The following is a 27,652-nucleotide window of genomic DNA, read 5'->3' as shown; positions in this document are numbered from 1 at the left end:
TCATAGGGACAACTGACAATAAAGAAGAAAAGTAAACGGCAACGGTGTGTCAGAAGGTCATGAGTGACGAGGGAGAAAGCAAAGCAGGAATGAGTGGGGGTGCTGGGAGGGGGGTGCAACTTGAAAAAGGGTGGTTGGGGAAGGCTTTGCCTTGTGTAGTTGAGCAAAGACCTGAATGGGATTAGGTTGAGCCATGTGGGTATCTGGGGGAAGGGCATTCCAGGCTGAGAGAACAGCCAGTGCAAAGGCCCTGGGCCAGGAGCGTGCCTGCCTTAGGCCAGCTTGGCTGGATTTGAGCGAGGAGGGAGGAGAGAGGAGATAGGGGACAGGGCCAGATCCTGCAGGTCTGTCTAGGCCACAGTGAGGACTTGGACTTTTGTGGCAGGTACAGGGGTGGGCGGTGACGGGACTTAGGTCTTCACAGGCTGCATCTGGAGAACAGGCTGTGGCAGGTGAGGGCTGAGGCAGGGAAGCTGATGAGGTGAGTAGGGAACAGTGATATTCAGGCGGGTGATGGTGGTGGCAGTGGGGGTGATGAGAGGTGGTCAGATTCTGGATACATTTTGATGGTCAGCCAACAACTTTGCTGACGGACTGGACTGTCAGCGGACAGTGAGAGGCAAACAGAGTCACAAGTCCCCTCCATGCCTTTGGGCCTGAACACCTGGAAGGATGGAGCTGTCACTTACCTCGATGTGGAAGGTGACGGGGTTGGGGGCTGAGGCTGAGGTTTCAAGGCAAAGATGAAGGGCTCAGGGTGACCTCCTCTTGGCCCTGTGTGATTAGCTCTAGCTAGAGTTAGATCCATGTTGGAACCGCAGCTCCCCACTCACTGTGTACCCCCCACCCCCACCCAGGGAACAACCCAACCTCAGCCCGCTTGAGCGGGAGTCCCACTGAGGCGCCCTTTGCGGCGTGAGCTGCCACTGTCACCACCAGGTGGCGCCCCTTGCACCAGCCCGATCCCCCCCGCCCAGCTCACTACCTCCCTCCAATATTTCCTTTCACTTTCGATCTCTGGCTGTCACCCAGCGTGGCCCCTTCCACACCCAGCTGGGGCAAGCCTGGTGCGTGAGGAGAAAGGGGTTCCTGGTCCCCGAAGGGCGGGGCCGGGATCCCCCTCTTGGGGCTGAGCGGAGAGGGGTGGGGGTCGGGTTCCTGGGTCCCTGGCCTGGGGAGGGTTGCGGACACCGGACGTCGGGGTTCTTAGAAGGGGAGATGAGGAGTTTTCACCACAACCTTGCTTCACGCAGGAAGCTCTTGAGAGTAGGAGGCGGAAACTTAGCCACATCAAAGGACCGAGGGAGGGGCGGGGAGGGGGAGGGGCGGGCAAGGAAGGGGCTGGGGTGCGGGGGTCCGAGACTCGCTCTTCTGTCCCTTCCAAGATCCGGCCACAGGCATGAGGGGCCCCGGGCCGAAATGATAGTGCTGGCGCCAGCCTGGAGCCCAACTGTGAGTATCCCTGGGGGTTAAGGTGGGGGAAAGGAAGAGCGGTGTCAAGATGGGCAGAGCTGAGAGGGGAGATGGACAGAGTTGGGGTGGACAGGGGTGGGGAAGAGGGACAGAGCTGGGAGGAGATGGACAGAGCTGCGGGGAGATGGACGGGGGTGGGGAGAGATGGGGAAGGGTCGGGGGAAGAAACAGCGAGGTGAGTACAAATGGGAAAGACGGGACCCAGATCTAGGGAGAAACAGGAGAGGTGAGCGTGGAGGGGCAGAGGGATGGACAGAGATGAGAAAATCCTGGGCAGAAGTGAGAAGTGGAGAGAGATGGGTCGAGGTGGGGAGGTGGGGGGCGAAACAGACGGGGCAGAGGAGGGTGAAAACTGGTCAGCACCCGACCAGAGGCAGAAAGAGACACAGGAAAGATGGTCAGAGGTGGGCACCCAGGAGCCAAGAGGAGGAGGAGCTGAGAAGTGGAAGAGCTGGAAAGGAGAAAGAGGGAAGAGGGAAAAGGGGGCTGGAGGGGGCAGCCTCGACTGGGGGGGGCGGGGCGGAGCCAGTGGAGCCCTCACCCCGCGCCGTCCGCAGACCTCCCTGCTGCTGCTGCTGCTGCTGCTGTTGCTCAGCCCCGGCCTCCGTGGGGCCCCGGACTGCTCCTTCCCCCACAGCCCCATCTCCTCCACCTTCACCAACACCATCAGCAAGCTGGTGAGCGTCCCTGCTCCAAATCTGAGGCGCAGGTTCTGCCTCTGGGTCTGAGTTCCCCCTGTCTAGGGGCTCCCTGTCTCCCCACTTTGGGTCCCCGGCTCCCCTCCCCCAAGTCCCTGCTTCCTTCTCTCTGGGTCCCTGTCCCCCTCTCTCTGGGTCCCTGCCCCCTCCGGGTCTCTGTACCCCTCTCTCTGGGTCCCCATCTCCCCACCCTAGGTCCCCGCGCCCTTCTGTCTGGGTCCCCGCCCCCCCAGGTCTCTGTACCCCTCTCTCTGGGTCCCCATCTCCCCACCCTGGGTCCCACCCCCCTCTGTCTGGGCCGCTGTCCCCCCGCCCCCAGGTCCCCATAGCTCTCTTTCCTCCTGTCTGCAGCCCCTGACCCTGTTTTCTCCCGCAGTCTGACTACCTGCTTCAAGACTACCCAGTCACTATTGCCTCCAACCTGCAGGACGTGAGTCACAGATGGGAGGGGCCCGGGATGGAGGTGGGAAGGAGAGATTCAAGATTCACCACCCCTCAGGGAGCCAGGCTAGTGTGCTGACCCGGCCCCCTCCTCCCCCGGGACCCTGGAGTCCCGGCCCCTAGCCCCACCAGTCTAAGCCCCCTGCCCCCTCCGCCCACGGGACCCAGAGCCTGGGTGGTCTCTCCCCAGGACGAGCTCTGTGGGGCTTTCTGGCGTCTGGTCCTGGCCCAGCGCTGGATGGGACGGCTCAAGACTGTGGCTGGGTCCCAGCTGGGGAAACTGCTGGAGGCTGTCAACACCGAGATACACTTCGTCACCTCATGTGCCTTCCAGGTCAGCCCGGAACTTGGGGAACAAGTGAGGGGAGCGTGATGCTTTCCTAGGGATTGGAAGCAAAGGTCTGCTAGGCCTTAGTGGAGATTTCCTTTGACCTGAGCAGCCTGAGGGAGGTGGAGCTGGAAGCCCAGTCCTGCTGGGGGCCCTCAGTGCTGGGAAGTGACAATTCTCTAAGTACTGGAGGATGGCCAGGGGTCTGAGCCCAATGCACCAATTCTAAGTTTGTTTCTCAGGCCCTGTTGAAGGATGTTGCTAAGGGGTTCTCACCCCTAGAAACCTGGAGAAGGAGGGGATTTAAACTCCCTCCTGATCCAGGTCTGACTGGACCGCATTGCTAGACATTGCTAAGGAGGCTTCCCCCCAGCAACCTGGGGGAGCAAGGCTCTAAACTCTCTGTGAGACCCAGGGCTTGCCCTTGACCTGAGGTGACACTGGGGGTGATGCCGTAGTGACGTCTCCCTCCCCTGCCCCCAGCCCCTCCCCAGCTGTCTTCGCTTCGTCCAGGCCAACATCTCCCACCTCCTGCAGGACACTTCCCAGCAGCTGGTGGCCTTGAAGCCCTGGATCACCCGCCGGAATTTCTCCAGGTGCCTGGAGCTGCAGTGTCAGCCAGGTAAAGGTGCCCAGCGCCCCATAGCCCACCGCCCCACCCCCTCCTCTCCCACCTTCACTAGGCCCTCACCCCTTCCACTCAGGGCTCCCCAGACCCCACCATGTTCCTATGGGCTGTGTGACTTTGGGCCTGTCATCCCCCTCTGGGCCTCAGTTTACCCATCTCTGAGAAGGGATTAACCAATCCTGCCTGTTTCTCTGAGGTAGCTCTATGCCATAGAAATAGAATGAGAGTCACACGTTTAAGTGTAAATTTTCCTGTAGCCATGTTTAAAAAAGTTAAAAAGAAAAAAGGTTAATTCACTTATTTTTCAGGATTCTTTTTTTTTTTTGCGGTACGCGGGCCTCTCACTGTCGTGGCCTCTCCCGTTGCGGAGCACAGGCTCCAGACGCGCAGGCTCAGCGGCCATGGCTCACGGGCCCAGCCGCTCCACGGCATGTGGGATCCTCCCGGACCAGGGCATGAACCCGCGTCCCCTGCATCGGCAGGCGGACTCTCAACCACTGCGCCACCAGGGAAACCCAGGATTCTTAATGTTTGTTATTTTTTAGCATATTATTATTGGTGGATTTATTTTTTAAACTTTTTTATGTTGGGATAATTACAGATTCAAAGGAAAGGGGCATAGAAACTGTACAGGGAGGTCCTGCACACCCTTCACACAGGCTCCCCAGTGGTACCTTTTGCTTGGTAACATTAATTATAGCACAATGTCAAAACCAAGAAATTGACATGGGTGCAATCCACAGAGTTTATTCAGAGTTTACCAGTTATATATGCATGCATGCATGTGTATGTGTATGAGTTTGTTACAGCTGCTGTAACAAAGTACCACCAACCAGGTGATTGAAGCAGCAGAAGTTTATCTTCTTACAGTTGGGAAATTGAGGTGTCAGCAGGACCAGCTTCTTCTGAGGGCTGTGAGGGAAGGATCTGTTTCAGGTCTCTGTCCTTGGCTTATAGATGGCCATTTTCATGTTCACATGGCACTCTCCCCCTATGCATATCTCTGTGTCTAGATTTCCCCTTCTTATAAGGATACCCGTCATATTGTATTCGGGCCCACCATTAACAACCTCATTTTAACTTGATCCCCTCTTTGCAGACCTGATCTCCAAATAAGGGCACATTCCGAGGTACCGTGGGTTAGGATTTCATCGTATGAATTTTGAGGGACGCATTCAACCCCTAACAGAGAGTGTGTGTGTGTGTGTGTGTGTGTGTGTGTCAATGTAGTTTTATCACACATGTAGCTTTGTGTAACCACGTGAGTTTGTGCAACTAGATCTCGTCCTAAAACTCCCATCCTAACCCTTGTCAGCCAGTAATCTGTTCTCTATAATGATATTGAATTTATTATTACTATTATTATTATTATTATTTTTGGCTGTGCTGCATGGCTTGCGGGATCTTTGTTCCCCAACCAGGGATCAAACCCGTGCCACCTGCAGTGGAAGCACGTAGTCCTAACCACTGGACCACCTGGGAATTCTGTGATGTTATTGAATTTATTTATTTATTTAGTGGAGCCTTAACCACTGGACCACCAGGGAAGTCCCTTGAATTTAATTCTCATAATTCTATAATTTTTAAAATAATATTTAAATCACAAATTTTGTTGGGGGGCATGCCCCGCAACTTGTAGAATTTTAGTTCCCTGATCAGGGATCGAAGCAGGGCCCTCAGCAGTGAGAGCTCAGAGTCCTAACCACTGGACCGCCAGGGAAGTTCCTAAACCAGAAATTTTACTAACTCAATATTTTTTATTTAACCCAATATATTTTAACCCAAAATAATATCCTTTCAACACATAATCAATATTTTTAAAAATTACTTAATGAGGTATTTCACATCCTTTTTTCCCTACTAAGTCTTTAAGAATTGGTGTGTATTTTAGACGGACAGCACATCTCAGTTCAGACTGGCCACAGGTCACGCATTTAATCGCCACATGAGGCAAGTGGCCGCCATATTGGATGGGCCAGCCCTAAAGTTTCAAAGTGGGGAATTCCCTAGTGGTCCAGTGGTTAGGACTCTGAGCTTTCGCCGCCAAGGGCACAGGTTCAGTCCCTGGTCAGGGAACTAAGATCCTGCAAGCCACGTGGTGCAGCCAAAAAAAAAATAAGTTTCAAAGTGAAATAACTTTATTGGAATATGACGAGAGACCACGCCCTGTGAAAACTTAACTTGTTCAGTTTATTAAGGTTTCCTTTACAGCCAAGTATATAATCAGTTTTGGAACTGAACAAGGTCTTAGGAAAATAATAGATTTTGGTGGTTTTTTTTGGTACGATCAGGGTTGAATCAGTGTGTATATATTCTATCAACCTTATCTTGGTATTATTCAGAGACTTTCTGTCTTTGTTATATTTGTCTACAAAATTTGTCAAGTTCTGAGAGGGATGGTTAAAAACCTCCCGCTCTAGGGACGTGCCCGGCGGTCCAGTGGTTAGGACTCCATGCTTCCACTGCAGGGGGCACAGGTTCCATCCCTGGTCAGATCCCGCAAGCCGTGCAGGGGGTGGGGGTGGGGGGACATAAGAAAACCTCCCACTCTAATTATATTCTTCTCAGTTTCTTCTTGCATTTCCAATCATTTAGTCTTTTTTTTTTTTTTTTTTTTTTTTATGGCTGTGTTGGGTCTTCATTGCTGCGCACGGGCTTTCTCTAGTTGCGGCAAGCGGGGGCTACTCTTTGTTGCCTTGCGCGGGCTTCTCATTGCGGTGGCTTCTCCTGTTGCAGAGCACGGGCTCTAGGCGCGTGGGCTTCAGTAGCTGTGGTGAGCGGGCTCAGTAGTTGTGGTGCATGGGCTTAGTTGCTCCGCGGCATGTGGGATCTTCCCGGACCAGGGATTGAAGCCATGTCCCCTGCATTGGTAGGCGGATTCTTAACCACTGTGCCACCCGAGAAGTCCTAGTCATTTATACTTAACGTTGTCATTTGTATTTACATGTATCACTAATCATTCATTCAACCAACCTTTATTAACCATCTCCCTGGCGCCTGGCATTGGAGACACAGCACAGAACAAGATCAAGTCCATGTCCATGGGAGGCTGACCTGCTAATCAAGGAGACAGACGATAAACATGTAAACATATAATTAATCAGGAAAGTGAGTGCAACGAGCCCCATGCAGGCAAATTAAAACAGGGTGATGGAATCATGGGCTGAGGTGGTTAGCTGGAAAGTCACTGAAAGTTATGAAAAAGGGAACAGCCAGTGCAAAGGCCCTGCCTACCTGTTTAAGGAATCATGAGGAGGCCCCAGTGGCTGAGGCCAGGTAAGCAAAGGGGAGAAGGTGGGGGGTAAGGGTACAGAAGGAACAAAGGGGGCCAGATCAAGTGGGGCTTGTGAGACATCATAGCTTCACACGTTGTATCTTTCATTGTTCTATTATCTGTCCATTCATCCACTCAGATACTTACTTTATGTAAATTAAACTATTATTTAGTAAGCACTAAGTAGTAGGTTCTGGCAGTAAGGCTCCTGTCACCCTCGTGTAGCTCATAGACTATTGGGGGAAGAAGACAAATAAGCAAATCGATACATAAGCACTAGACACACATTTGTCCCTTTATAAAATAAAATGTAGGGAATTCCCTGGAGGTCCACTGGTTAGGACTTCCACACTTCCACTGGCAGGGGCCTGGGTTCGATCCCTGGTCGGGGAACTAAGATCCCACATGCCGTGTGGGCAAAAAGAAAAAAAAGTAAAATGATATATTTGAAATAAAAAGTTATTAATGGCTTTAAACAATAAATAAAATTCAACCTTACTATGTGCTAGACACTGTCCTAAGCACTTTTGGTATATTCATGCATTTAATCTTTGTGACAACCTTATGAAGTCGATACAATAATTATCCCCATTTTATGGATGAGGCGACTGAGGCCCAGAGAAGTGAGCAGCCCACCTGAGGTCACACAGCAGGACCAGGCAGGCCTGCTTTTCCTTCCCTGGCCTGGCCCTTCTTCTCAGTCACCCAGCCTCCTCTCTCCTGGCAGACTCCTCCACCCTGCTGCCCCCAAGGAGTCCCGGGGCCTTGGGGGCCACATCCCTGCCGGCCCCGCAGGCCCCTCTTCTGCTTCTCTTGCTGCTGCTGCCCGTGGCCCTCCTGCTGCTGGCCGCTGCCTGGTGCCTGCACTGGCGAAGGAAGAGACAGAGGATGCCTTACCCTGGGGAGCGGGTGAGCCAGTGGGGTGGGCAGAGGGCGTGGCCGGAGTCAGCTGATCCTTTGGGGGCCATTGGTGCCCCACCTGGAGCACTGACTCCTCATCAAGCTGAGGACCCTGGACTTGGTGTTGGCGTGGGTGGCATGTGTGGCGGGGGCGGTGGGGGGTCCTTGAGTAGGGAAGGGGTGGGTCAGTCCAGATGCAAGAAGACCCTTCTGGGGCCATGGAGGGAGACAGACTGGGACAGACTGGAACAGACAGCAGACTGGAGGCCAAAGAGGAGGCTGCTGGGCGAGGGTTTAGGGAGAGAGGACAAGGCCTGAGCCAGGGCCGGACCACGGGGACGGAGAGGAGGGGACGGGCAGAGTCAGGGGTCAGGGATCATCGGGAGGGATGGGGCTGGAGACTGACAGGCTTGGTCCGGGGTGGGAGGAAGGGGGAAGGGGAGGTGGCGCAAGCAGAGGACGCTGGGTCTGGCCCAGTGGGGAACCTGGGAGGAGGAGGGAGATTCGGGAAAGACAGTGAGCTCAGTGGGGACCTGCAGGCATGAGGACACCGCCCACCCCAACCTCCGGGGAGGTATTTGGATACAGGAGTCTGCAAGCCAGGAGAGAGCGGCCTCCTGGAGCAGGCAAAGGGGACCGCCTCTGCAAAGCCCTCCTGGTGTGAAAAAGGTCAGGGTGTTCTAGCAACTTCGCCCGGCCTGGGGTGGGTGGGTGGGGGGTTGAAAATGGCACAGCAACATCTAGGCCTCAAAGGCAAGGTAAGGGAGCTGGGACTTCTCACCTAAGGCAGCAGGAAGAGGAAGCCCCCAGAGGCAAACCTGGGAACCAGTCTGGGGGCAGAAGGTGGGTGGTGCCCCAAGGGAGGAGGGAGTGGAGGACCCAGCTTCCCCATGTGCTCAGAGGGATCGAACAAAAGACATCTGGCATCAGTGGCTCACACGTAGAGTGCCTCAGTGTCTCAGGTCTTGTGCTGGAGCTTTCTACAAATTAACTCACTTAATTGAGAAGCTGGTGCCATTATTATCCCCATTTCACAGAGGCGAAACCAAGGCCCAGAGAGGTAAATCATTTGCCAAAAGTCACACAGCTCATGAGTGACAGAGCCAAGATTTGACTCTGGGCCTTCTGATTCCGGCTTCTGTGCCTTTCACTCTTTTGCCTCAGTTTCCTTATCTGTACAAAAGACTCTAATAATAATCCTTCTACCATAGAGTTGTTGAGAGGTTAAGGGAAGGGACCACAAAAAACCCTTTGAGCAATGCTGTCCAAGGAAATAGAATATAAGCCACACATGTGATTTTAAATTTTCTAGTAGCTGAATCTTTTTTTAAAGTAAAAATAAGCAGGTTAGTACAAAGAATGTATTTTAGGGAATCCCCTGGTGGTCCAGTGGTTAGAACTCTGCTTCCACTGCAGGGGGCACGGGTTTGATTCTTGGTTGGGGAACTAATATCCCGTAAGCCCAGTGGCATGGTCAAAAAAAAAGAATATATTTTATTTCATCCTGTGTATCCAAAATGTCTCAACATGTAATCAATACTTTAAAAAATTATCAATGAGATATTTTTACATTCTTTTTTTCATACCAGGTCTTCAGAATGTAGTGTGTATGCTACACTCACAGCACATCTCAATGCATATGTGAAATTTTTATCAGAAATATTTGATCAGTATTTAGATTCCATGAAATTTACTGTTGCATAAGTAGATTCGTATACTCAAGTTCTTTGAAACCTACAGAAGTTTTCCAATAACTGGTTCACGGAAAAATTTCTAAATTAAATGATCTTTCATGTCAGCATTTGTTTTGGGGAGTATTTTTTTTTTTTTTGGCTGCATTTGGTCTTTGTTGCTATGCACGGGCTTTCTCTAGTTGTGGTGAGCGGGGGCTACTCCTTGTTGTGGTGCTAGGGCTTCTCATTGCAGAGCACAGGCTCTAGAGTGCAGGCTCAGTACTTGTAGTGCATGAGCTTAATAGCTCTGCGGCATATGGGATCTTCCCAGACCAGGGCTCGAACCCTTGTCCCCTGCATTGGCAGGTGGACTCCTAACCACTGCGCCAGCGGGGAAGTCCTGGGCAGTACTTTTTATTACAATTTTTTTTAGGATTTTGGGGTTTTTTTTGAGATACCATTTTTTTTTTTTTTTTTTTTTTTGGCCACGCCTCGCTGCACGCGGGAGCTTCCCTGACCAGGGATTGAACCTGTGCCCCCTGCAGTGGAAGCGCAGAGTCTTAACCACTGGACCGCCTGGGAAGTCTGAGATACAACTTTTTTTTTTTTAAACACATTTTCTATCTTTTTTTTTTTTTAAGTCTTTATTGAATTTGTTACAATATTGCTTCTGTTTTATGTTTTGGTTTTTTGGCCGCAAGGCATGTGGGATCTTAGCTCCCCGACCAGGGACCGAGGACCAGGGATTGAACCCGCACGCCCTGCATTGGAAGGCGAAGTCTTAATCACTGGACCACCAGGGAAGTCCCCGAGATACAATTTTCAATTGAGACGTTTTCCTCCTACCCTTGTCCCTGTTCACACACTGTTTTCCCACTCTCCCAATAACCACACTATTAGTTTAAGTTTAAATTAGGTAAAATGAAAAACTCAGTGTCTCAGTTTTGCTGGCCACATTTAGAATCCCCAGTATCCACACGTGGCTGGTATCACAGCTGTCCTGGAGAGCGCAGATCTCTCATGGTTGCAGAGAGTTAGTTCTCTTGGCCAGTGATGCCCAAACACATAGTGAGCATTCAGGGTGAATGGAGTTGTTTTTGGCATTGGGACTGTGCCAAGCCCTGAGCTTGGTGCTTTCCTCTCCTCTGTCCACGGAGCCTCAAACAGCCCACTGAGTCATCTATCATCCCATTTTACAGAGGAGGACACTGAGGCGCAGAGAGAGGAGTCACCTGCCCGAGGACACAGAGTCGGAACTTGGAGGAAGTCAGCTAGAAACTGGTCCTTTCCTTGGCCACATTGCTCCTGTCACTGTCTCCCCAGGATGGAGGCAACGCCAGCACCCAGCAGCGGCCCCGGCCTCCCCCTCCCCCCTCTGTACAAAGCCCTTGTCCCCAGGAAATTGTATATAAATCATCCTTTTCTACCAGCTCTGGCCAGGCCTGTCTGTGCATGGGACAGGGTGAGTGGATGGGGCAGTTTGGGTTTGGGTCTTGGTTTTTCAGTTAATGCAGTGTTTCATTCAATACCTATTTTCTGAGGCCTCCTGGGCCCCAGGGCCAGTGCAGGGCAGGGCTGGGACCCAGACGTGAATGAGAACCAGCCCCACCCTCTCAGGGTTCCTGGTCCATGGGGGAGAAGACAGGGGCCCCAGAGAGTCCCAGTACAGGATGACACACGCTCTAATGGAGGTATAGCATAGGCACTGTGGGAGCCCCGAGGATGTACCTGAGCCAGCCTGAGATAACAGGGAAGCTCTCTAGAGAGAAGGACTCAAGCCAGATTTTAGAAGGTGGGGGTGGAGGGGAGGGCATCCCAGTCAAGGGGCACCGCCAAAGCAAAGGCTTTGTCCATAAAGTCCAGAAAGTGAGAAGCTCCTTTGGGGAGCTCTCAGGCAAGTAGAAGTCATTCCTTCATACGTTAGATCTCATGGGGAAGACTATCTCCACCTTTTTGACAGGTGAGGACACAGGCCCATACACGGCCAGGGATTTAGCCTGATCACAAGGAAGCCGGACAGGCACCGGAATCCAGATCTCTAAGCCTAGACTGAGCGCTAAAGGGCAAGCCTCGTTGCCCACCGTGGGCCTACACGTATTATCGCTTTAGTGGGTAAGAGCGCTTTTCCTCCACCCTTCTCGCCCCCGCCCCACCGCAAACACAGCGGACAACTCGCGCGAGGATTACCAGCCCCTCCTAAATACGGCAACAGAGCCTGAGCAGCCCCGCCCCCGAAGAGTCCCCTCCTACCCCACGTGATCTCGCCCGGCACAGCCATGGCCGCCTAGGTTCGATAGAAACGATACTGATTGGACAGTCGAAAGACGACCCGCCTTCCAGTGGGCCTTTCTGCGCACGCGCACGGCACTCTTGGTCAGTGAAAAGATGGAAAGCGGCCGTGTTGCGTCACTTCCTCCGCCCCTGTTTCAAGGGATAAGAAACCCTGCGGGTGAAGTTCCTTCTTTCCCAGGCAGCTGCCGAAGATGGCGGAGGGGCAGGTACAGGCTCTGCGCGGGCCGGGGCGGTGTGGGGCCGGGTGGGGTCGAGACCGGACCGGGGTTGGACCTCTTTCCTCTCGTAAGTGTACTGTGGAACTTAAGATCGATAACAGCAAAACAGAAAGCTTTCGGGGTAAGAGGAACCCAAAACGGGAATATAAAGCGGTTTTTACGCTCTGGGCTGGCTAGAATGCGGCATCATTTTTCCCCCAGGGGGCAGTGATCGGGGCTTCCAGCACAAGAAAAGTTATTTTAAAACTAGGCCTGATTTACCTTGATCTTGGCCGGGTCTTGGCCGAATTGGGCCCGTGTGTCCGCAGCGGTGGGGAAGCACGCGGAAGGCAGCTGTGCGGCCAGGGGACGAAGAGAAGCCGAGGATTGGCCAAAATGGAGGGTACTTCCGCCCTGCCCAAGGCGCGGGTGGTTTCGGCCTCGTGGGAGTGCGCATCAGGGTTCTCCTGCAGCTGTGGGTATTTTAGCGCGAAATCTTTGCAGTGGGTCGAGAGAGCTCCTGCCTACAGGGCATGCAGGCACGAGTTGCTCTTTTCCTTTCTCTTGGGGGTCGAGGAACTCTTCAAAGGTCTGCTGGTGCTGGAAACAGGATTGTAATGAAATGTTCACAGCACTGGGATATCCTTTGTCCTTAACGACCTGGAGGCCCTCAAGGACGGCAGCAGAAACTTAACTCTGACTTTGCCCAGGCTTCTTGTGTAACCTATTAGATATTAAAGGAGGGGATGGCTCTGGAAGGGGTGTACCTGTGATGGGTCTGTGGTTCCGGAAGGAAAACCACGTTTGGGACCAGGCAAGTGGTAGAGTTCTCCGAACCTGTGTCCCTGTATTTACGGCGCCTGGTATAGTTTGCCTTGTATTTTGTGTAATTCAGTTCATTTATCATAGTGTTCCTGAGTCAGATATTGGAGATTTGGTGGGCTTTGACCAAAGTCACATTGTCAGGAAGTCTGGTTTTAGATTCTGTAGCCTTTTACACTGGCTTCCTACAATCATAACATGTATAGGAAGCCCTTGGTAAAGAGTTGGGACTTTTACTCTTGACAAGAAGTTGAGAATTGGCGTTTGAGCAGTTCGGGAGGAGGCAAATCTAGTCAATACCAGAGCCAGCCAGGGCTTTTGACTACCCTTCCTGGCTTCATCCGCTCTGAACCTTCACGCTAGAAAAGTATCTTTGAGACCAGGACAGAATCAGATTCTATCGAGATTCTACGGCTTGTATGCAGATCACAGGTTCTTCTGCCTGGAGGATCAGTATTGCCAGTCTGGATTCAGATTGTAGCTCATTCGCTGACTGTTAAGCATAATCTGGGCATAAAGATTCTTGCCCTTCAAGCGGCTGAGATGTGAGCGGAGTCCTTTGGTATCTTATCCCACTCACTGAAATCCTGAGTCAGTCATTTGCTCTCTTGGCCTTCTCTGTAAAGTGAGGCTTAGTTCCTAGTTCCTGGGTCTCCTACTTGATTAGCAGGCACCCTGGGAGGTAGATGAAATGAACAAGTAGGGAGGAATGATTGTTTGAGGTGGGGAGTCAAAGCTGTGGGTCCTCTGAGCCCTCTCAACCTATCTCCAACAGGTCCTGGTTCTTGATGGCCGAGGCCATCTCCTGGGCCGCCTGGCGGCCATCGTGGCTAAGCAGGTGCTTCTGGGTAAGTCTGCCCCCTGCCCATAGCTCCCCCAGACATGAGCCTCAAGGTCAGTGATGAGCAAAAATCACCATCTTTCGTTTGAGTCTAACGACCATGAGATCAACCCCATGCACCGCTCTGAGACCTGCCAGCTTCCTCCCCTCCTAGGCTGGGGGCTCTGGGCTCTGTCAGACTAACAAATTGAACTTAAGCATGAGTCCAGCTCCGCCGATTGCTGCTCTGTGACACGGGGCAGGAGACTCCGTTCCTGCCTTGTGCATTGTGGCCAGTTTGAGACTGGAAGGAAGGAGCCTCCTTTCTGGGTCCTTAGCAGTAATTGGGCCTGTTTCCTAACCTTTGACCTTGATTGTCTCATTTTCCATTCCCTCTAGGTCGAAAGGTGGTGGTTGTGCGCTGTGAGGGCATCAACATTTCTGGCAATTTCTATAGAAACAAGTGTGAGTGAGGGCCTGGGAGGAGGGCTGGAGAGGGTGGACCTCTGTGAGGCTCACGCTTCACGGGCTCGTAAGCAGTCCCACGGTGCGGGGGAGGTCCTAGTCTGAGTTCCCGAACACGCCCCCGGAAGTAAGGTTGTGTGCTGCCTTGGACGGAGTTACCATCTGCCTGCGGACTCTTGAGGCCTCACACACTCTCCCCTCTTCCCAGTGAAGTACCTGGCATTCCTCCGCAAGCGGATGAACACCAACCCCTCCCGTGGCCCCTACCACTTCCGAGCCCCCAGCCGCATCTTCTGGCGGACAGTGCGAGGTGAGCTGGGCCTCAGGACCGCAGGGGCTGATGGCGCGGGTGGCCGGTGATGAAGACCTTTCCCACTCGTGTTCGAGTTTCCCAGCCGTGAGATGACTCCACATGCACTACCATCTGAGGCCGCCCGCCTGCCGGCCCGCCCAGGTGGGACAGTGGGGTCCTCACACGCCCCACTCAGCAGGCCTGTTGTCCTCTGCCCACAGGCATGCTGCCCCACAAGACCAAGCGAGGCCAGGCCGCTCTGGACCGCCTCAAGGTGTTTGATGGGATCCCGCCACCCTACGACAAGGTGAGCACGACCCACCTCCCTCAGCGGCATCCTTGTGTCTGGCGTCCGTGATGTTCTGAAGTTACCTACATTGTTTGATCCTCGTGAAAACAGCACTGGCTGAGACGCCTGCCCCAGCCAGCCTTCTTCCCTGTCTGTCCCTCACTCCAGGTCTCTAAGTCCCTCTCCTTCTCTAACAGAAAAAGCGGATGGTGGTTCCTGCCGCCCTCAAGGTTGTGCGTCTGAAGCCTACACGGAAGGTGAGTTTTGGGGTCCCAGGCTTCCTGGGGGGTGCACCTAGGACCCTAAGACTGGCAGATGATGGCTTTTTCTCACGATGGTCTGCGGATGCCACTGTGGGCAGTGCCGATAATGCCAATGGCTCAGCTGATGCCAGGAGGAGCAGAGAGCGTGCCAGGGGTAGCTGTGTCTCTTTGAGTGTAGGCTTGCTGAAAAGTTGTATGGCCGGCCTGGGATCCTCTAGGACAGGATGTCAGCGCCCTTCCCCTCGTCACCCTGGCCTCGTTTTCTTACAGCTTCGTTTCTCCCTCTTCCCCCCAGTTTGCCTACCTAGGGCGCCTGGCTCATGAGGTTGGCTGGAAGTACCAGGCAGTAACGGCTACACTGGAGGAGAAGAGAAAGGAGAAGGCCAAGATCCACTACCGGAAAAAGAAGCAGCTCATGGTGAGGGCGGGTCTGGGGCAGGGTGTGGGAGCTGATTACTCTTGACTTGGGTCTTTGTTATGCCCTTGGAAGGCTCTGCCTAAGGCCCGGTGTGGGTGGCCCCCTGGGATAAGGGCAGTCCTAGGGAGCAGCCACTAACCACCACCTGTCACCTTGACCCCACAGAGGCTACGGAAGCAGGCCGAAAAGAACATAGAGAAGAAAATCGACCGATTCACAGAGGTCCTCAGGACCCATGGATTCTTAGTCTGAGCCCAATAAAATTGACTGTTTCTTCTTCATGCTTGGCCTGGCCTGCCCTTCCTCCATCGCCACCCTAGGATGTGGGGGACCCCCAGGGGTGCCATCCAGGTGCCACAGGCAGCCTGGGGCTTAGAAGACTGGGTATAGTGAAGGCGCCTTAGCCACTGCTGTTTGAGAAAGGCCTTTTTAAAAGCATAGACAGTCGTAAGGGCTGTGCAGGCAGAATTTGCCTGTGACGTACTCGTTCATGAGAGTTTTAGGACATGAACAGTTCGAACAACCAGTGCTGTTGCCATACTGGCAAAAGTGAGCTGGAAGACCTAATTGGAAGGGTCATTCACGTCGCTTACAGGGAGTCTAAGCTTCCCGCATGGTCAGGTACTATACTCTGCAGCTGTTAGGATGTGAGAGAATGCGTGGGCAGCACGAGTTGGGGTTCTAAAAGGCCTTCATGGAAGGGAAGTATGGCCCAAGGCGTCACAGGCATTGCCCTTGTGTCTTCCCTGTATCTTGTGCTCCAAAACTAATAAATTATTTTTAAAGAAATTTGGCGTCTTTGCAGTGTGTGTCTGCCATAGAGGCAGGCCCAGGGGAGCAAGGCCCTCGGCTGCTGGGAGGCTTTGAAGAATAAAACTGGCTGTGCTCTTTCTGCAGATGATGGATTAGAAACTGCCTTTCGTGGAGGAGTTGACCTTTGTAGAGATTGACATGCCAAGGAATTTGAGATGCCTATGGGATTGGTATTTACGACCTGTAGAGCCTGGTGTTGCCCAGTTTGCATAAAGTTGTCTTCCCTAATTCAGCTGCAAAGTATGGAATTGCCACCATTCTCTAAAACCGGTTCCTCACTGTGGGGCATGTGGTCTCTCCCAGTCTGCCACACCAGGCCACGCTTAATGTGAAGAAATGGACGAGAGAACATTTTGTAAATGGTTAGGCATTAGAGAAAGGGGGATTTGGAAGCTCTTGGTTCTTTGTAAGATTAAAACTAGGCTTGTTAGATCTGCCAGCGTAAGTCACTGAAAGGGTAAACATTAGGGTACCCAGCCCTGGACAGTCACCCCTGGTCACCTCTCAATACTTGACCCAGGTGGGCCCGCATCCCCACCTTCCTGAGGAGGGTTGTGTGTAGTCAGCGGTGTCAGCCAGGATGACACCCAGAGGGATCTGTGCTGGGAAGAAAGCTAGATTCATGCTGCCCTTGGGACTGGTGGGCAGTACTGGCTAGTTGGTTCACGGGGCAGATCATAACTTGGTGCACTGTGCCATTCTCTCTTGCTTAATCTCCAAAATGTCTAAGACACCACAGTGGCTTAAATTTTCTCTAAGAATCATTTTGCAAGTGGGTGGTTCCCTACCCCTCCTGGGGCTCCCGCTCACCAGCAGAGCTGCCTACAGAAGCAACTGAAAACCACAGAGTTTGTCTTAAGTTTAACAGGACTGCATGTAAAAGCAGCACAATATAATTCCCTGGAAACCACAATCCCTTATATTTGGCTTAAAAATGTAAAACTTGCCACTTCTAAAGACGCCCACCATTAAAAAGATGAAGACGAGTCAGACTGGGAGAAGTTATTTGCATGTCATCTCTTGCAGGACTTGAATGCCAAATATATAGAAAAAACTCTTTTAAAACTCAGTAACAGAGATAACCAAATAAAACTTAGGCCAAAACCTGAAAACACGTTTCACCAAAGAAGATACACAAATGCCAATAAATACATGAGAAGATGCTCATCATTCCTCAGAATGCAAGTGAAATCTCCAGGCATAACCTTAATCATTCCTGTGGGACAAGTACAGGGAATCGGAACCTCTGGGCTAACAGAATTAACGTTTGCAAAGCTCCAGTTCCATCTTGCCCAACTGCCCACAACCAAAGCACCCTCCAACAGAACGTGACGCGCCAGTCCCAGGTCAGCCTCTTCTCCTGGGCTATAGCAACCCTGGAGACCCTGGTCTGTGGGTGGGGTGTATGGGTAACGTCTTGTTTCAACAGACATTTCTGTGCTCACTGGGGAGGGCGAGGGTCTCCAGGTCTCCTAGCTTTTTGGGTTTCTGTTGTGAAATGCTAGTAAATGTCTGAAATCTGGCAGAGACAGGGAAATACGCCCTCAAGTGGTAACTAGAGTTGGCTGAAGTTTATTATCGGGCACCAAAGCTGTTCACACTGCAGTTCAAAAAAATCGATGTGGTGGGTTGTAAGCAGCCTTAAAATAATAATGAAATTGAGGGGCTTCCCTGGTGGTCCAGCGGTTAAGACTCCACGCTCCCAATGCAGGGGGAACTAGATTGCGCTTGCCGCAACTAAAAAAAGAAAGATCCTGCATGTCACAACTAAGACCTGGTGGAGCCAAATAAATAAATAAATAAATTAAATAATAGGGATGATAATGAAATTGAATAGAGATGAAAAGGAAAAAAATCAGTGTACTACAGAAAGGAAAGGAGAGAGTTAAAAGACTTAAAAATTAGAAAAGAGGCGGAGAGGAAGGCAGAGGAGGGTGAGAGAGAGGTGTGTGTGTTTGGTCACAATGCAAAATGCATTTCCTACTGTGGGTTGTGATCAAAAATGTCTAGAAACTAAGGACCTAAACATCTCCGATTTGCCCTCACCCCTTCAGAGTGAAGCAGTATTTCTTTTCTTTACTTTTCCCTTATCAAAATCTCACCAGCTGCTCTGAGCAATTTGCAAAATATTGAGCATTTAAGACACCAGACAGTAAATCATACCTAATCTCACCACCTGGAGATGTAAACCACCAGGGCAATATCAATGCATTTCCTTCCAGGCTTTTTTCTAAGTTAGAAACTTTTATGCAGACTTTTATATGTAACTTTTGTACATAGTTTAGCACACATTGTAGACAGCAACTCCGGGTCCTGCTTTTTTTTTTTTTTTTTTTTTTTAACTAAAGATCATAGATCCTTTCTAGGTCATTCAAAAACTCCAGAACTTACTTTTTCTTCAAAAAATAAATTGTAAAGCTACTACAAGGTCACTGGGGGGAAGACATAGCAGGTTCTAAAATGAAAAGTCCCTCAATGCTACCCCAGAGGGACTGAAACAATGATAATTAAAAATGTATCATTCATCACCTATATGTGGAATCTAAAATATGACACAGATGAACTTATGAAAGAGAAACAGACTCACAGACATAGAGAACAAACGTGGTTGCTATGCGGGGCTGGGGGGAGGGATAGATTGGGAGTTTGGGATTAGCAGATGCCAACTATTATATATAGGTTGGGAAAACAAGGTCCTACTCTGTAGCACAGGAAACTATATTCAATATCCTGTGATAAACCATAATGGAAAAGAATATGAAAATGTATATATATGTATAACTGAATCACTTTGCTGTACAGCAGAAATGAACAACATTGTATATCAACTATACTTTCATAAAATAAATTTTTAAAAACGTATCGTTCAAAATTCACAAAGCTATTAAGTGTAAAAGAAATTTAAATAATTAAACTTCAAATGATTTTTTTGTAAGTTTGTAGCATTTATATTTCTGAAGTTATTACAACTTAAAAGACATCATATATATTATATATACATATATATGCAACCAGCCTTCGCTGTCTATAAGAGCATTTTTTATGTTGATAAAAAATATTCTAAATCTTCACTGTTCAATATGCAAGCCACCAGCCACATGTGATTACTGAGCATTTGCAATATAAATAGAATGAGTGAAAAATTGAATTTTAAATGTTATTCAATTTAAATAACCACATGTAACTAATGGCTGTTATTGGACAATGTAGTCTGTAATATCTAAAAAGATAAGCCACAACTATATCATGTAATAAGCTTTAAAAAAATGCATTAAACAACAAGGACCTACTGTATAGCACAGGGAACTGTATTCAATATCCTGTGATAAACCATAATGGAAAAGAATATGAAAAAGAAATATATATGTAAAAAAAATGCAGTCGTCCTATAGATTGTCCATAAACATTTGAATAAATGGGTCATGCTGTGCCTCTTGTTCTGCACTTTGTTTTGTCCACATACAAATTCAACAGAGGGTAGAATAGTTTGGAAGACACATTGGCAGATGATAACAGGGTGACAGCAATTGCTTCTGCAGAGGGAAACTGGGTGCGCGTATCCAGGGAGAACAGTGAGAGAAAGATTCATCTTTCACAATTTACTTTGTACTTTTAGAATTTTGTACCATGTGCATGAAATCCCTATTCAGAAGTCATCGCAAATTTAAAGATTAAAAAATGAAACGTGTCTGGCAGTGTTTTCATTTCCGGATTGGTTGACTTACCTCATGTTTATTACGTGCTTGCAGAGTGGTCCACGATCAAGGTATGCCAGGATTTACCCATCTGCCTGTAAGTGGACATTTTGGTGTATCTAATACTCCATTCATTCATTTGGTCAGTTATTCAACAAGGACAAACTGAGCACCTACTATGTGACAGTCACCAGAAGCCCTGGAGAACAAAGGCAACGAAAATTCCTGCCCTCATTTTAGTGGGGAAGAGGAAACAAAGGATAAATAAGAAAGCATGAAAGGCGAGGGGGCAGGGGGAGTTTGGAATTAACATATTCACACTACATAAAATAGGTAAATGACAAGGTCCTGCAGTATAGCACAGGCAACTATACTCAATATATTGTAATAACATAATAGAAAAGAATCAAAAAGAATATATATACATATATATGTATAACTGAATCACTTTGCTGTACACCTGAAGCTAACACAACATTGTAAATCAACTATACTTCAATTTTTTAAAAAAATTGAAGAAAAATCAAAAGAATAATATTTTGTGACCTGTGTATAAGTTTGTTGGGAGCACAGATTTTATGTTCTAAATGCAATGCTTAAAAAAGTTTTTACTAGGGAATTCCCTGGTTGTCCAGTGGTTAGGACTCTGCGCTTCCACTGCCATGGGAACTAAGATGACACAAGCTGCACTGTGTGGCCAAAAAAAAAAAAAAAAAGAAGTCTTTACTAGACTCATAAGTGAAGAAAACAAAACTCATGTTTTCTTCTAGTACATTTGTGGTTTAATTCCCCAAACCCACCTAAATTTTATCTTTACACATCAGAAATTTACTTTGGCATACAGTAGGTGGTAGAAATCCAACTTTATTTTTTTTTCAGATGGTTGCACACTTGTCCTAACACGAAATCACTGAATATTCTGTATATTCCCCATGGGTTTTATTATTTATTTATTTATTTATTTATTTATTTATTTATTTACTGTGATAGGTAAGAAGTGGATTTATTTAGAGAGAACCACACTCCGTGGAGTTAGAGCACTGGGAAATTTTAGACCAAGACTTAACTAAGGAAAGAGGCATTAGACACCTATCCTTGCCAAGGTCTGAAGTTTGAAATCTCCCAACAAGGTGCAAGTCAGTTAGAGTGTGGACAGCTGTCAGGGTTGGTTTGAGACACCGGGTTCTTGCCACCACTGCCCAGAAGGGGGCCGGGTACCAAATAGGTGCTCATTAAGTGTGAAGTGACTGTAAAAAGGACTCAAATCTTCCTTCTTCAAAAGGTTACAGATTAAGAACGCTGGAGCCAGACTGCCCAGGTTCAATTCCCACCTCTGCCTCTCATTTTCTGCAAAACCTGGAGCAACTAATGCCTCAGTTTCCCCATCTGCAAAATGGGAATAGTAACCGAACCATCCTTAGAGTGTTAGCACAATGCCAGGCACATGGCAATTGTTCTGTTAGATTTTGCTTTACAAGAATTTATAAAACAGTAAATTAGTATTCAGTTATAGACGTGCACTGACCAACGCAGTAGATACTAGCCCCATGTGGCTATTTATATTTAAATCGAATAAAATTAAAGTTAGGGCCTTTCTCACCTTCTGGGATGGCCCACACTCTGTCTGTGGAGTATGTTTCTCTCTAAATAAATCCACTTCTTACCTAAAAAAAAAAAAGTTAAAAATTCGGGGCCTCAGTCGCACGCACCCCACTTCCAGTGCCAGTGGCTACTGTGTTGGACAGCGCAGATACAGAACATTTCATCACAGCAGAAACTACTATTGGACAGCGCTATTACAGACAATCAGTAGAAGGCCTTTTTATTTTTTTAATTTAATTTAATTTAATTTTTCACGAAACCATTGTCTGGGGATGAAATGGCCCATAGAAGAAAACAACGTTCATTAAACAGCACAAAACTCGTGGGTAGTGTCCGCCCCTCACAAAGATGGCGGCGCCGCAGAACATGCATGCTCCTAAGACTTTCCGGTCTCCAGTCCTGCAAAAAGATGGCCGCCGCCACAACCCATTTAAACCCTGAGCGGACACAGCCACGCTGTCTCCAAACCCCACGTGGTCCCACTCCCCACAGAAACAAGACCGCCTCCCGACAACTCTCGCGATAACAAGGCTGGCCACTGTTTCTCAACGTGACCTAGCGCGCTGGCGCGCAATGATGGCCTAAGAGTCTCGCGAGACAGTGCCTGTCGCTTCCCGCCCCTCTGCCGTGAACGTCATGGCAGCGTCCGTGCGGTCTCCGAATCGCGTGCTTTGATAGGGCAGTCCGTCAATCAGAGTCTCGCCAAGGCTCCGCCTCAAACCGTGTTACCCTGCCCCTCTTTCGTCACTTCCTCTCTAGCTTCTGTGCAATCGATAAGGAAACCCGGAGTCCGCCGCGGCTTTCCTTTTTTTCAGGCGGCCGGGAAGATGGCGGACATTCAGGTTCGGGCTCGGGGCTGACGCAGGCCTAGCGGGGCCCGGGCTTCAGGGGCGTGTCCTGGAGAGCGGGAGTCCGCGCCCCAGTTTGGGGGTTAATTCTGGGCGTCCTCGATTTCCCAGAGAAATTTGGGCAGAGGGCGCGTGTCTTGGCGTTAATATCGATTGGCGCCTCCTAAATCTTAGGAGCTCCGCATTCAGGGTGTAATTAAGGCTCAAGCTTTTTAGGAGTTATCTTTTTTAAAACCCAACGCTTACGGAGTGTTTTTCTGGAGGCCTTAGGCTGTAGGGTTAACACTGTGAGAACTGAGTCCTAAGGGCTACTCCAGGGAGCCCATCGTTTTGCTATTTAATTTTGGAGCCATATGTAATTAATAAGGAGTGACTCCTGGGTGGGTATCTTTGTGTCTTGGAGAATAATTCTTGCTGAAGGGTGTCCAGGGTATTAGAGGGATGATTCTGTATCTCTGGGTTTTAAGGGGGTGAATTCTGCAGGCGGTGGAAGGTGCTTTACACCGTAAATACCGACGTAACCCCGGGTTTAGAGTTGAGTCTGGGTTAGGGGTAAATTTGGGTGAGTGCAGCGTTTGGGGAGTTAAATACTGCGGAGGATGAGATCTGGGGGGTTTGTGAAGCTTTCCAGACAAGGTTGCTGCCTGCTGCCAGCTTACTAGCTTCCCCCTCATCCCTGTAGACTGAGCGTGCGTACCAAAAGCAACCGACCATCTTTCAAAATAAGAAGAGGGTCCTGCTTGGAGAAACTGGCAAGGAGAAGCTCCCGCGATACTACAAGAACATTGGTCTGGGCTTCAAGACACCGAAGGAGGTATGGGGACCCTCAGAAGAAAGAAGGAGATCCCTGTTTCCCTGCACGTGTGCCCAAACTGAGTTGCCCTACCCACATCTGAGTGGCTGTTTGCAGGGGCTGCTGGGAATCGAAGTTTTTGTGTCTACAGGGAGGCCACACCCCTTGTTCTTTTCAGGAACTACCATTCAGGGCTCGCTAATCCTCCTTATCCCTTCAGGCCATCGAGGGCACCTACATTGACAAGAAATGCCCTTTTACTGGTAACGTTTCCATCCGAGGGCGAATCCTGTCTGGTAAGTGAGGACCTCTGGGGGCTTGCGTTCAAATTCCCGGGTCTGAGGGAGGAGGGGCTGGGGACCCTGAGACTCCGGGGTCCTGGGTGAGTTAGGGGTTGGCAGACTCCTGGTTGTGGGGGGCACTGGCAGATGATGTCTGTTATTTTCACGATGGTCTTCAGATGCCCACCCCGGGCACTGCTGAGAAAGCAGTTGGCACAGCTGATGCCAGGAGCAGGGTTTCTTGGGAACCCTGCTCAGCGGCCCCCGATTCCCAGCATGCCCTGGGCTGCCCACGGCTCCCTTCCCTGTGGGGCCTGACCCGGGGTCTGCCCCGTCCCCCCAGGTGTGGTGACCAAAATGAAGATGCAGCGGACCATCGTCATCCGCCGAGACTACCTGCACTACATCCGGAAGTACAACCGCTTCGAGAAGCGCCACAAGAACATGTCTGTGCACCTGTCCCCCTGCTTCAGGTGAGCACGGTGAGCCGCCCTCCCAGGCACAGAGGAGGGGGTGGGCTGCACAAGACTCTGAGTGACTTGGGATGTGCCTTGGCCGTTAACAGGACGCCCTGGCTGCCGTGTGAAGGTAGTCAGCTGTGGGGGGCGGGGGCGGTTAGTGAGGGGACCCTGTATTACCGTCTTTGGGAGCCTCCCGTTCTCTGCAAAATGGAGGTGCTAGTTGGAGGTCTTCTGTCCTGGAAGGGTTGGAGCATTCTCTGCATGGCATTGAGCTTGGCGCCTTTCATAGTTACCGCTCAATAAATAACGACAGGGCGGCGTGCAGTGCAGATGGCACTGGAAATAGCAGCTTGGTTGGGGTTTGGAGGAGCCAAAGGTGACAGGCCTCCGCCTGGAGACAGTGAGAAAGGCGCCTTTAGGGCCTGCTTGGGGCAGAGTCCCTCTGACGTGGCGCTGCTCACCCCCACAGGGACGTCCAGATTGGTGACATTGTCACAGTGGGCGAGTGCCGGCCCCTGAGCAAGACGGTGCGCTTCAACGTGCTCAAGGTCACCAAGGCTGCCGGCACCAAGAAGCAGTTCCAGAAGTTCTAAGACCAGACCCCTGCCCACTGCCCCAAACAAAATAAAAGTTATTTTCCCAGTCACGGGCCAGGTTCCGTATCCATGCCCTTATCAGAGGGAGGGGGTGTCCCTGGGAATTAAGTGGGGTTGATGTGAAAGATGGGGCTGTTTTTCATCCTCTGGGGGCGTAAGGATGGGGACCAAATCCTGCTTCCTGCCCTCTCGTCTCTGGGTGAAGACAACCTGTACCAAGATGCTGCCCTTCTCTGGTCTTTTGGTCCTCGTCAGCTTTTGGTGTCGGAGTACCTAATGCCTTCTACTTGGTGTTGAGCTCCCCCTGCAAGTCTCTGGGGAGGAAGTGAATGAGGGTGGAGGTTCCTGGGTTCTCTAGACGCTGGGCCCTTTCTAGCCTCCGAGGGGAGGGTAAGGAAGAAGTAGTGGCCCTCTGGGCTTTGCTGGGGGTCGGCACGTGTTGGGTGCGCTTGAGGAGTGCACAGCTGCGCGGTTCGCAGCTATGAGGGCCTTGACTTCAACCTGGGACTGTCTACCCTGCCAGGGAAGGAGTGGGGCGGGGAAGCGAGGCGCTCGCCTTCCCCGCTGCGTGCTCCACCATCCCCTCCCAAGTGGACACCATGCCCATTTGCAGATAAGCAAACTCATCTGAGGGGGCAAGTTCTCTGCCTGGGGTCCCCCAAGGAGTAGTTGAGCTCCCCGTGTCGGATTATGGACACTTTCTTTGCCTAAGGACGCAAGTAAGGAAATTAGCCTTTAGGCTAACTCGCTTAGTAAGGCCAGCCAGCAGTGCGGGGCAGCAGGCTGCTCAGAAATGGATAGGAAGTCCGTGGAGGTGGGACTGATCTGGGACAGACCAAGTGGGGTGGCCTTGGGTAAGGAGGGAAACTGGAGATGGGGAGGAAGGGGGCAGAGCCAGGCAAGTGAAGGGGAAGAGATTTCTGACAGGGCCGGACGTGGTGACCTTGACTGTCTGGGAAAAACCTGGGGGATGGAGAGAGCTTAGCAGTTGGTGATGACAGGAAGCCTTTCTGTTAGAAGCAGAGGAAAATGGGGAAAGGAAGAGGGAACTTGAGTGTCAGATACAGAGATCAGGAGAGAGATTTGGGACGGAGACCACAGCCCAGGGACAGACTCAGATTCCAGAGGCAGAGATGGGCCTGGAGAAAAGACAAAGAGGCACGCGTGGGGTGGGTGACAGGTGCGGACGCAATGAGAAACACCACAGAGAGGGACCCAGGGCCTTCGGGATCTGAAGCAGAAATCCTCACCAGAGCCACAGCCGGGCACAGATGGAGGCACAGGCAGAAGGGAGGTGCCGGAGTCGCCCCGCTGCCTTCACCCCTGGGGGCCTGGCGCTGCTGGGGTCCCCAGGTCCCTGACCCCCATGCCTGTACCAGGGACGGAGGCACGCACTGGTACAAGGGTTGGGAGACAGGGCCGTGAGGAGAGCGGGCCGCCGCTGCCGCCTCCCAGGACTTGGCCTCTGGGCCGGCCCGGGGGCTCCTTTTTACCCAGGCCCGGCGAGGGCGGGGGTTCCTGCCAGAGGAAGCGGGGCCGCGGCAAAGAGGGCAGGAAGGGGCAGGGACGGGTCAGAGGGGGGAACCGCCCTGAGGTTCAGCCTGCACGCCTGCCCCACCCAGTGCTGGAGGGATAGAGACCCTGAGGAGGGGGACTGGGACCCAGGGACGGGGGGACAGAGCTGCGGAGAGGGAACAGAGACCCAGCGGGGGATCTGAGGCCACTCCAGGAGCCCACACCCACAGGTGTTTCCGTTTGGGGTGGGGCCGCCGTGTTTACAAAAACAACAGCCTGGCTCCCCTGCTTCCTCCCCGTGCGGCGGGTTCCTGGGCGTCTCCTCAGCACCCCATCATCAGGCTACCTAGTGTCGGGTGCAGCCCGTGTGCCTGGTGGGGACACCCGACAGGCTTCCTGGTGGGTCAGCTCACAAACTCCAAGGAGAAGGCTCCCAGGGCTGTACCCGTTCTCTGGTCTGATGAGTGGGAGAGGACGTTACCTGCCTTTCTTAGAGAACTGTGACAGCTAGAGATTCGACTCCTAGTCCCAGGTCACAGCCTCGGAGCTTCCCCTCTGCCTACCTGCCCGCCCCCACCCTCACTGCCTGCACCCCTGACTTGCTCCCTCCTCTGAGCCTTTGCACTGGCTGTGCCCTCTGCCCCGAGGAACCTCTAACCCCAGGCTTCCACCTGGCTCCCTCCCTCATCCCTTAATCTCAAATTCTCACCGACCTCTTTCCACTTGGAGAACCTCCAACCCTCCCAATCTCCCTTCCCTGCTTGAGTGTCTTACATAGACAGGAAAACCCGTTTATGGTATATTTGTTGTACAAATCCTGTATGATACTGCATGTTTATTTGTTTACCTGTTGACCCCTGGAATACAAACTCCAAGAAGACACGGCATCTCTGCAGCCCCAGCGCCTGGAACAAATTGTGGGTGCTCCAAACATGTTTAGTTGAATGAATTTATTTATTTGTTTGTTTATTTTTGGCTGCACCATTCCCTGATCAGGGATCGAACCCAGGCCCTTGACAGTGAGAGCGCCGAGTCCTAGCCACTGGACCGCCAGGGAATTCCCGGAGTGAGTCCATTTAAAGTTAAATCCTCACATTCTCCCAGGCCAGGCTTGACCCCTAGTGTTACCCAAAAAATGGGTTCACCTCTTGGTGGGTGTCAAGCCAAAAGACACAACCGAGCCAAACACCAGGAGAACAAAGGATTTATTACCTGCAGCAAGTAGGGAGAACACCGGGGATCTTTCCCAAAGCAGTGTCTCCGCAACAGTAAAATTGGGGAAGTTTTAAGCTAAGGGCACATGCATATTCAGGAGGGGGCTGGAGCAGAGAATCCAGCACAGAATTGGGGCAAAGGTCGCCAGAGTCCAAGCTTTAGTTGATGGAAGTCAGGAGGGTCAACGTTTTTCTGTCCTTCACCTGGCTGGGGGCCTTAGTTCCCGAAGAGCTCAAAAACTGTATCAGACTGTTCTGTACATCCCTTGAGGAGGAATTAGGACTCTGCTTTATTGTTGAACTATTGTTTCTTGACTGCTTTTCCTTTTCCCTTTGTTCCCTAACTTCCCTTAAGATCAAGGATTACTGAGACCTGTTCAAGGGCAAGCATTGCAGCCAGGCTTAGATCACAAAACGGCTTAAGCCAAAATGGCTTCTCTTATGTCAAGAAAGCCATTCCTGGTTCTTTTTTTCCGGGGACCCACTAACCTATCTGTTTACACTAGGTCTCAAGGCATGGAGTAACCGGAAGCAGTGAACATGCTCAGAAACCTCCAAATG

At 50.9% G+C, this 27,652-nt stretch overlaps 3 protein-coding genes, 5 non-coding genes and 1 pseudogene across 13 annotated transcripts; all 9 read left to right on the top strand.

Annotated features, from left to right (window-relative positions):
• The first annotated feature begins 982 nt into the window (after positions 1–982).
• Positions 983–11,529, top strand: FLT3LG (fms related receptor tyrosine kinase 3 ligand). Of its 6 annotated transcripts, none has more exons than XM_060083592.1 (8): positions 983–1,067; positions 1,386–1,452; positions 2,031–2,150; positions 2,548–2,601; positions 2,803–2,946; positions 3,424–3,562; positions 10,615–10,877; positions 11,376–11,529. In XM_060083592.1, exons 2-8 carry the CDS (start codon positions 1,420–1,422, stop codon positions 11,409–11,411), a joined length of 789 nt encoding a protein of 262 aa, XP_059939575.1. In that variant the 5' UTR covers positions 983–1,067; positions 1,386–1,419; the 3' UTR covers positions 11,412–11,529. The 6 variants fall into 6 exon arrangements, with proteins under 6 accessions (XP_059939575.1, XP_059939574.1, XP_059939572.1 ...); XM_060083591.1 differs by lacking the exon at positions 11,376–11,529 and adding an exon at positions 7,570–7,751 and having other exon boundaries at positions 3,478–3,562; positions 10,615–10,844; XM_060083589.1 differs by lacking the exon at positions 11,376–11,529 and adding an exon at positions 7,570–7,751 and having other exon boundaries at positions 10,615–10,844.
• Positions 11,530–11,817: 288 nt separating this feature from the next.
• RPL13A (ribosomal protein L13a) lies at positions 11,818–15,554 on the top strand. The gene is made up of 8 exons (XM_060084567.1): positions 11,818–11,913; positions 13,502–13,574; positions 13,946–14,011; positions 14,220–14,321; positions 14,525–14,610; positions 14,790–14,849; positions 15,151–15,273; positions 15,439–15,554. Exons 1-8 carry the CDS (start codon positions 11,899–11,901, stop codon positions 15,523–15,525), a joined length of 612 nt encoding a protein of 203 aa, XP_059940550.1. The 5' UTR covers positions 11,818–11,898; the 3' UTR covers positions 15,526–15,554.
• On the top strand, positions 13,618–13,701 carry LOC132481057 (small nucleolar RNA Z195/SNORD33/SNORD32 family). The gene has a single exon (XR_009530762.1). It is a non-coding gene; the product is annotated as a small nucleolar RNA Z195/SNORD33/SNORD32 family (small nucleolar RNA).
• On the top strand, positions 14,361–14,445 carry LOC132481056 (small nucleolar RNA Z195/SNORD33/SNORD32 family). The gene has a single exon (XR_009530761.1). It is a non-coding gene; the product is annotated as a small nucleolar RNA Z195/SNORD33/SNORD32 family (small nucleolar RNA).
• On the top strand, positions 14,650–14,720 carry LOC132481058 (small nucleolar RNA SNORD34). The gene has a single exon (XR_009530763.1). It is a non-coding gene; the product is annotated as a small nucleolar RNA SNORD34 (small nucleolar RNA).
• On the top strand, positions 14,903–14,989 carry LOC132481060 (small nucleolar RNA SNORD35). Its single transcript, XR_009530765.1, has one exon. It is a non-coding gene; the product is annotated as a small nucleolar RNA SNORD35 (small nucleolar RNA).
• Positions 15,555–22,118: 6,564 nt separating the features above from the next.
• On the top strand, positions 22,119–24,412 carry RPS11 (ribosomal protein S11). Its single transcript, XM_060083999.1, has 5 exons — positions 22,119–22,225; positions 22,914–23,045; positions 23,245–23,320; positions 23,649–23,778; positions 24,236–24,412. Exons 1-5 carry the CDS (start codon positions 22,211–22,213, stop codon positions 24,357–24,359), a joined length of 477 nt encoding a protein of 158 aa, XP_059939982.1. The 5' UTR covers positions 22,119–22,210; the 3' UTR covers positions 24,360–24,412.
• Positions 23,448–23,537, top strand: LOC132481061 (small nucleolar RNA SNORD35). The gene has a single exon (XR_009530766.1). It is a non-coding gene; the product is annotated as a small nucleolar RNA SNORD35 (small nucleolar RNA).
• Positions 24,413–24,522: 110 nt separating the features above from the next.
• On the top strand, positions 24,523–27,629 carry LOC132479548 (uncharacterized; annotated as a pseudogene).
• Positions 27,630–27,652: the final 23 nt, after the last annotated feature.

Source organism: Mesoplodon densirostris, chromosome 19 (assembly GCF_025265405.1).
Source record: "Mesoplodon densirostris isolate mMesDen1 chromosome 19, mMesDen1 primary haplotype, whole genome shotgun sequence".
NCBI classification, from domain to species: Eukaryota; Metazoa; Chordata; class Mammalia; order Artiodactyla; family Ziphiidae; genus Mesoplodon; species Mesoplodon densirostris.
This window is presented reverse-complemented; position numbering and strand designations above follow the sequence as displayed.

What these genes read in the sequence shown, in the direction of transcription:
- RPL13A (XM_060084567.1), top strand. An exon ending in CAATTTCTATAGAAACAAGT is followed by an intron (nt 14,012 to 14,219) that starts GTGAGTGAGGGC and finishes CCCTCTTCCCAG; the next exon opens with TGAAGTACCTGGCATTCCTC. An exon ending in GGAAAAAGAAGCAGCTCATG is followed by an intron (nt 15,274 to 15,438) that starts GTGAGGGCGGGT and finishes TTGACCCCACAG; the next exon opens with AGGCTACGGAAGCAGGCCGA.
- RPS11 (XM_060083999.1), top strand. An exon ending in GCTTCAAGACACCGAAGGAG is followed by an intron (nt 23,046 to 23,244) that starts GTATGGGGACCC and finishes TTATCCCTTCAG; the next exon opens with GCCATCGAGGGCACCTACAT. An exon ending in CCGAGGGCGAATCCTGTCTG is followed by an intron (nt 23,321 to 23,648) that starts GTAAGTGAGGAC and finishes CCGTCCCCCCAG; the next exon opens with GTGTGGTGACCAAAATGAAG.
- FLT3LG (XM_060083589.1), top strand. Translation starts at nt 1,420, where the DNA reads ATGATAGTGCTGGCGCCAGCCTGGAGCCCAACT. An exon ending in CGCCAGCCTGGAGCCCAACT is followed by an intron (nt 1,453 to 2,030) that starts GTGAGTATCCCT and finishes CGCCGTCCGCAG; the next exon opens with ACCTCCCTGCTGCTGCTGCT. An exon ending in TGCCTTACCCTGGGGAGCGG is followed by an intron (nt 7,752 to 10,614) that starts GTGAGCCAGTGG and finishes CCCATTTTACAG; the next exon opens with AGGAGGACACTGAGGCGCAG.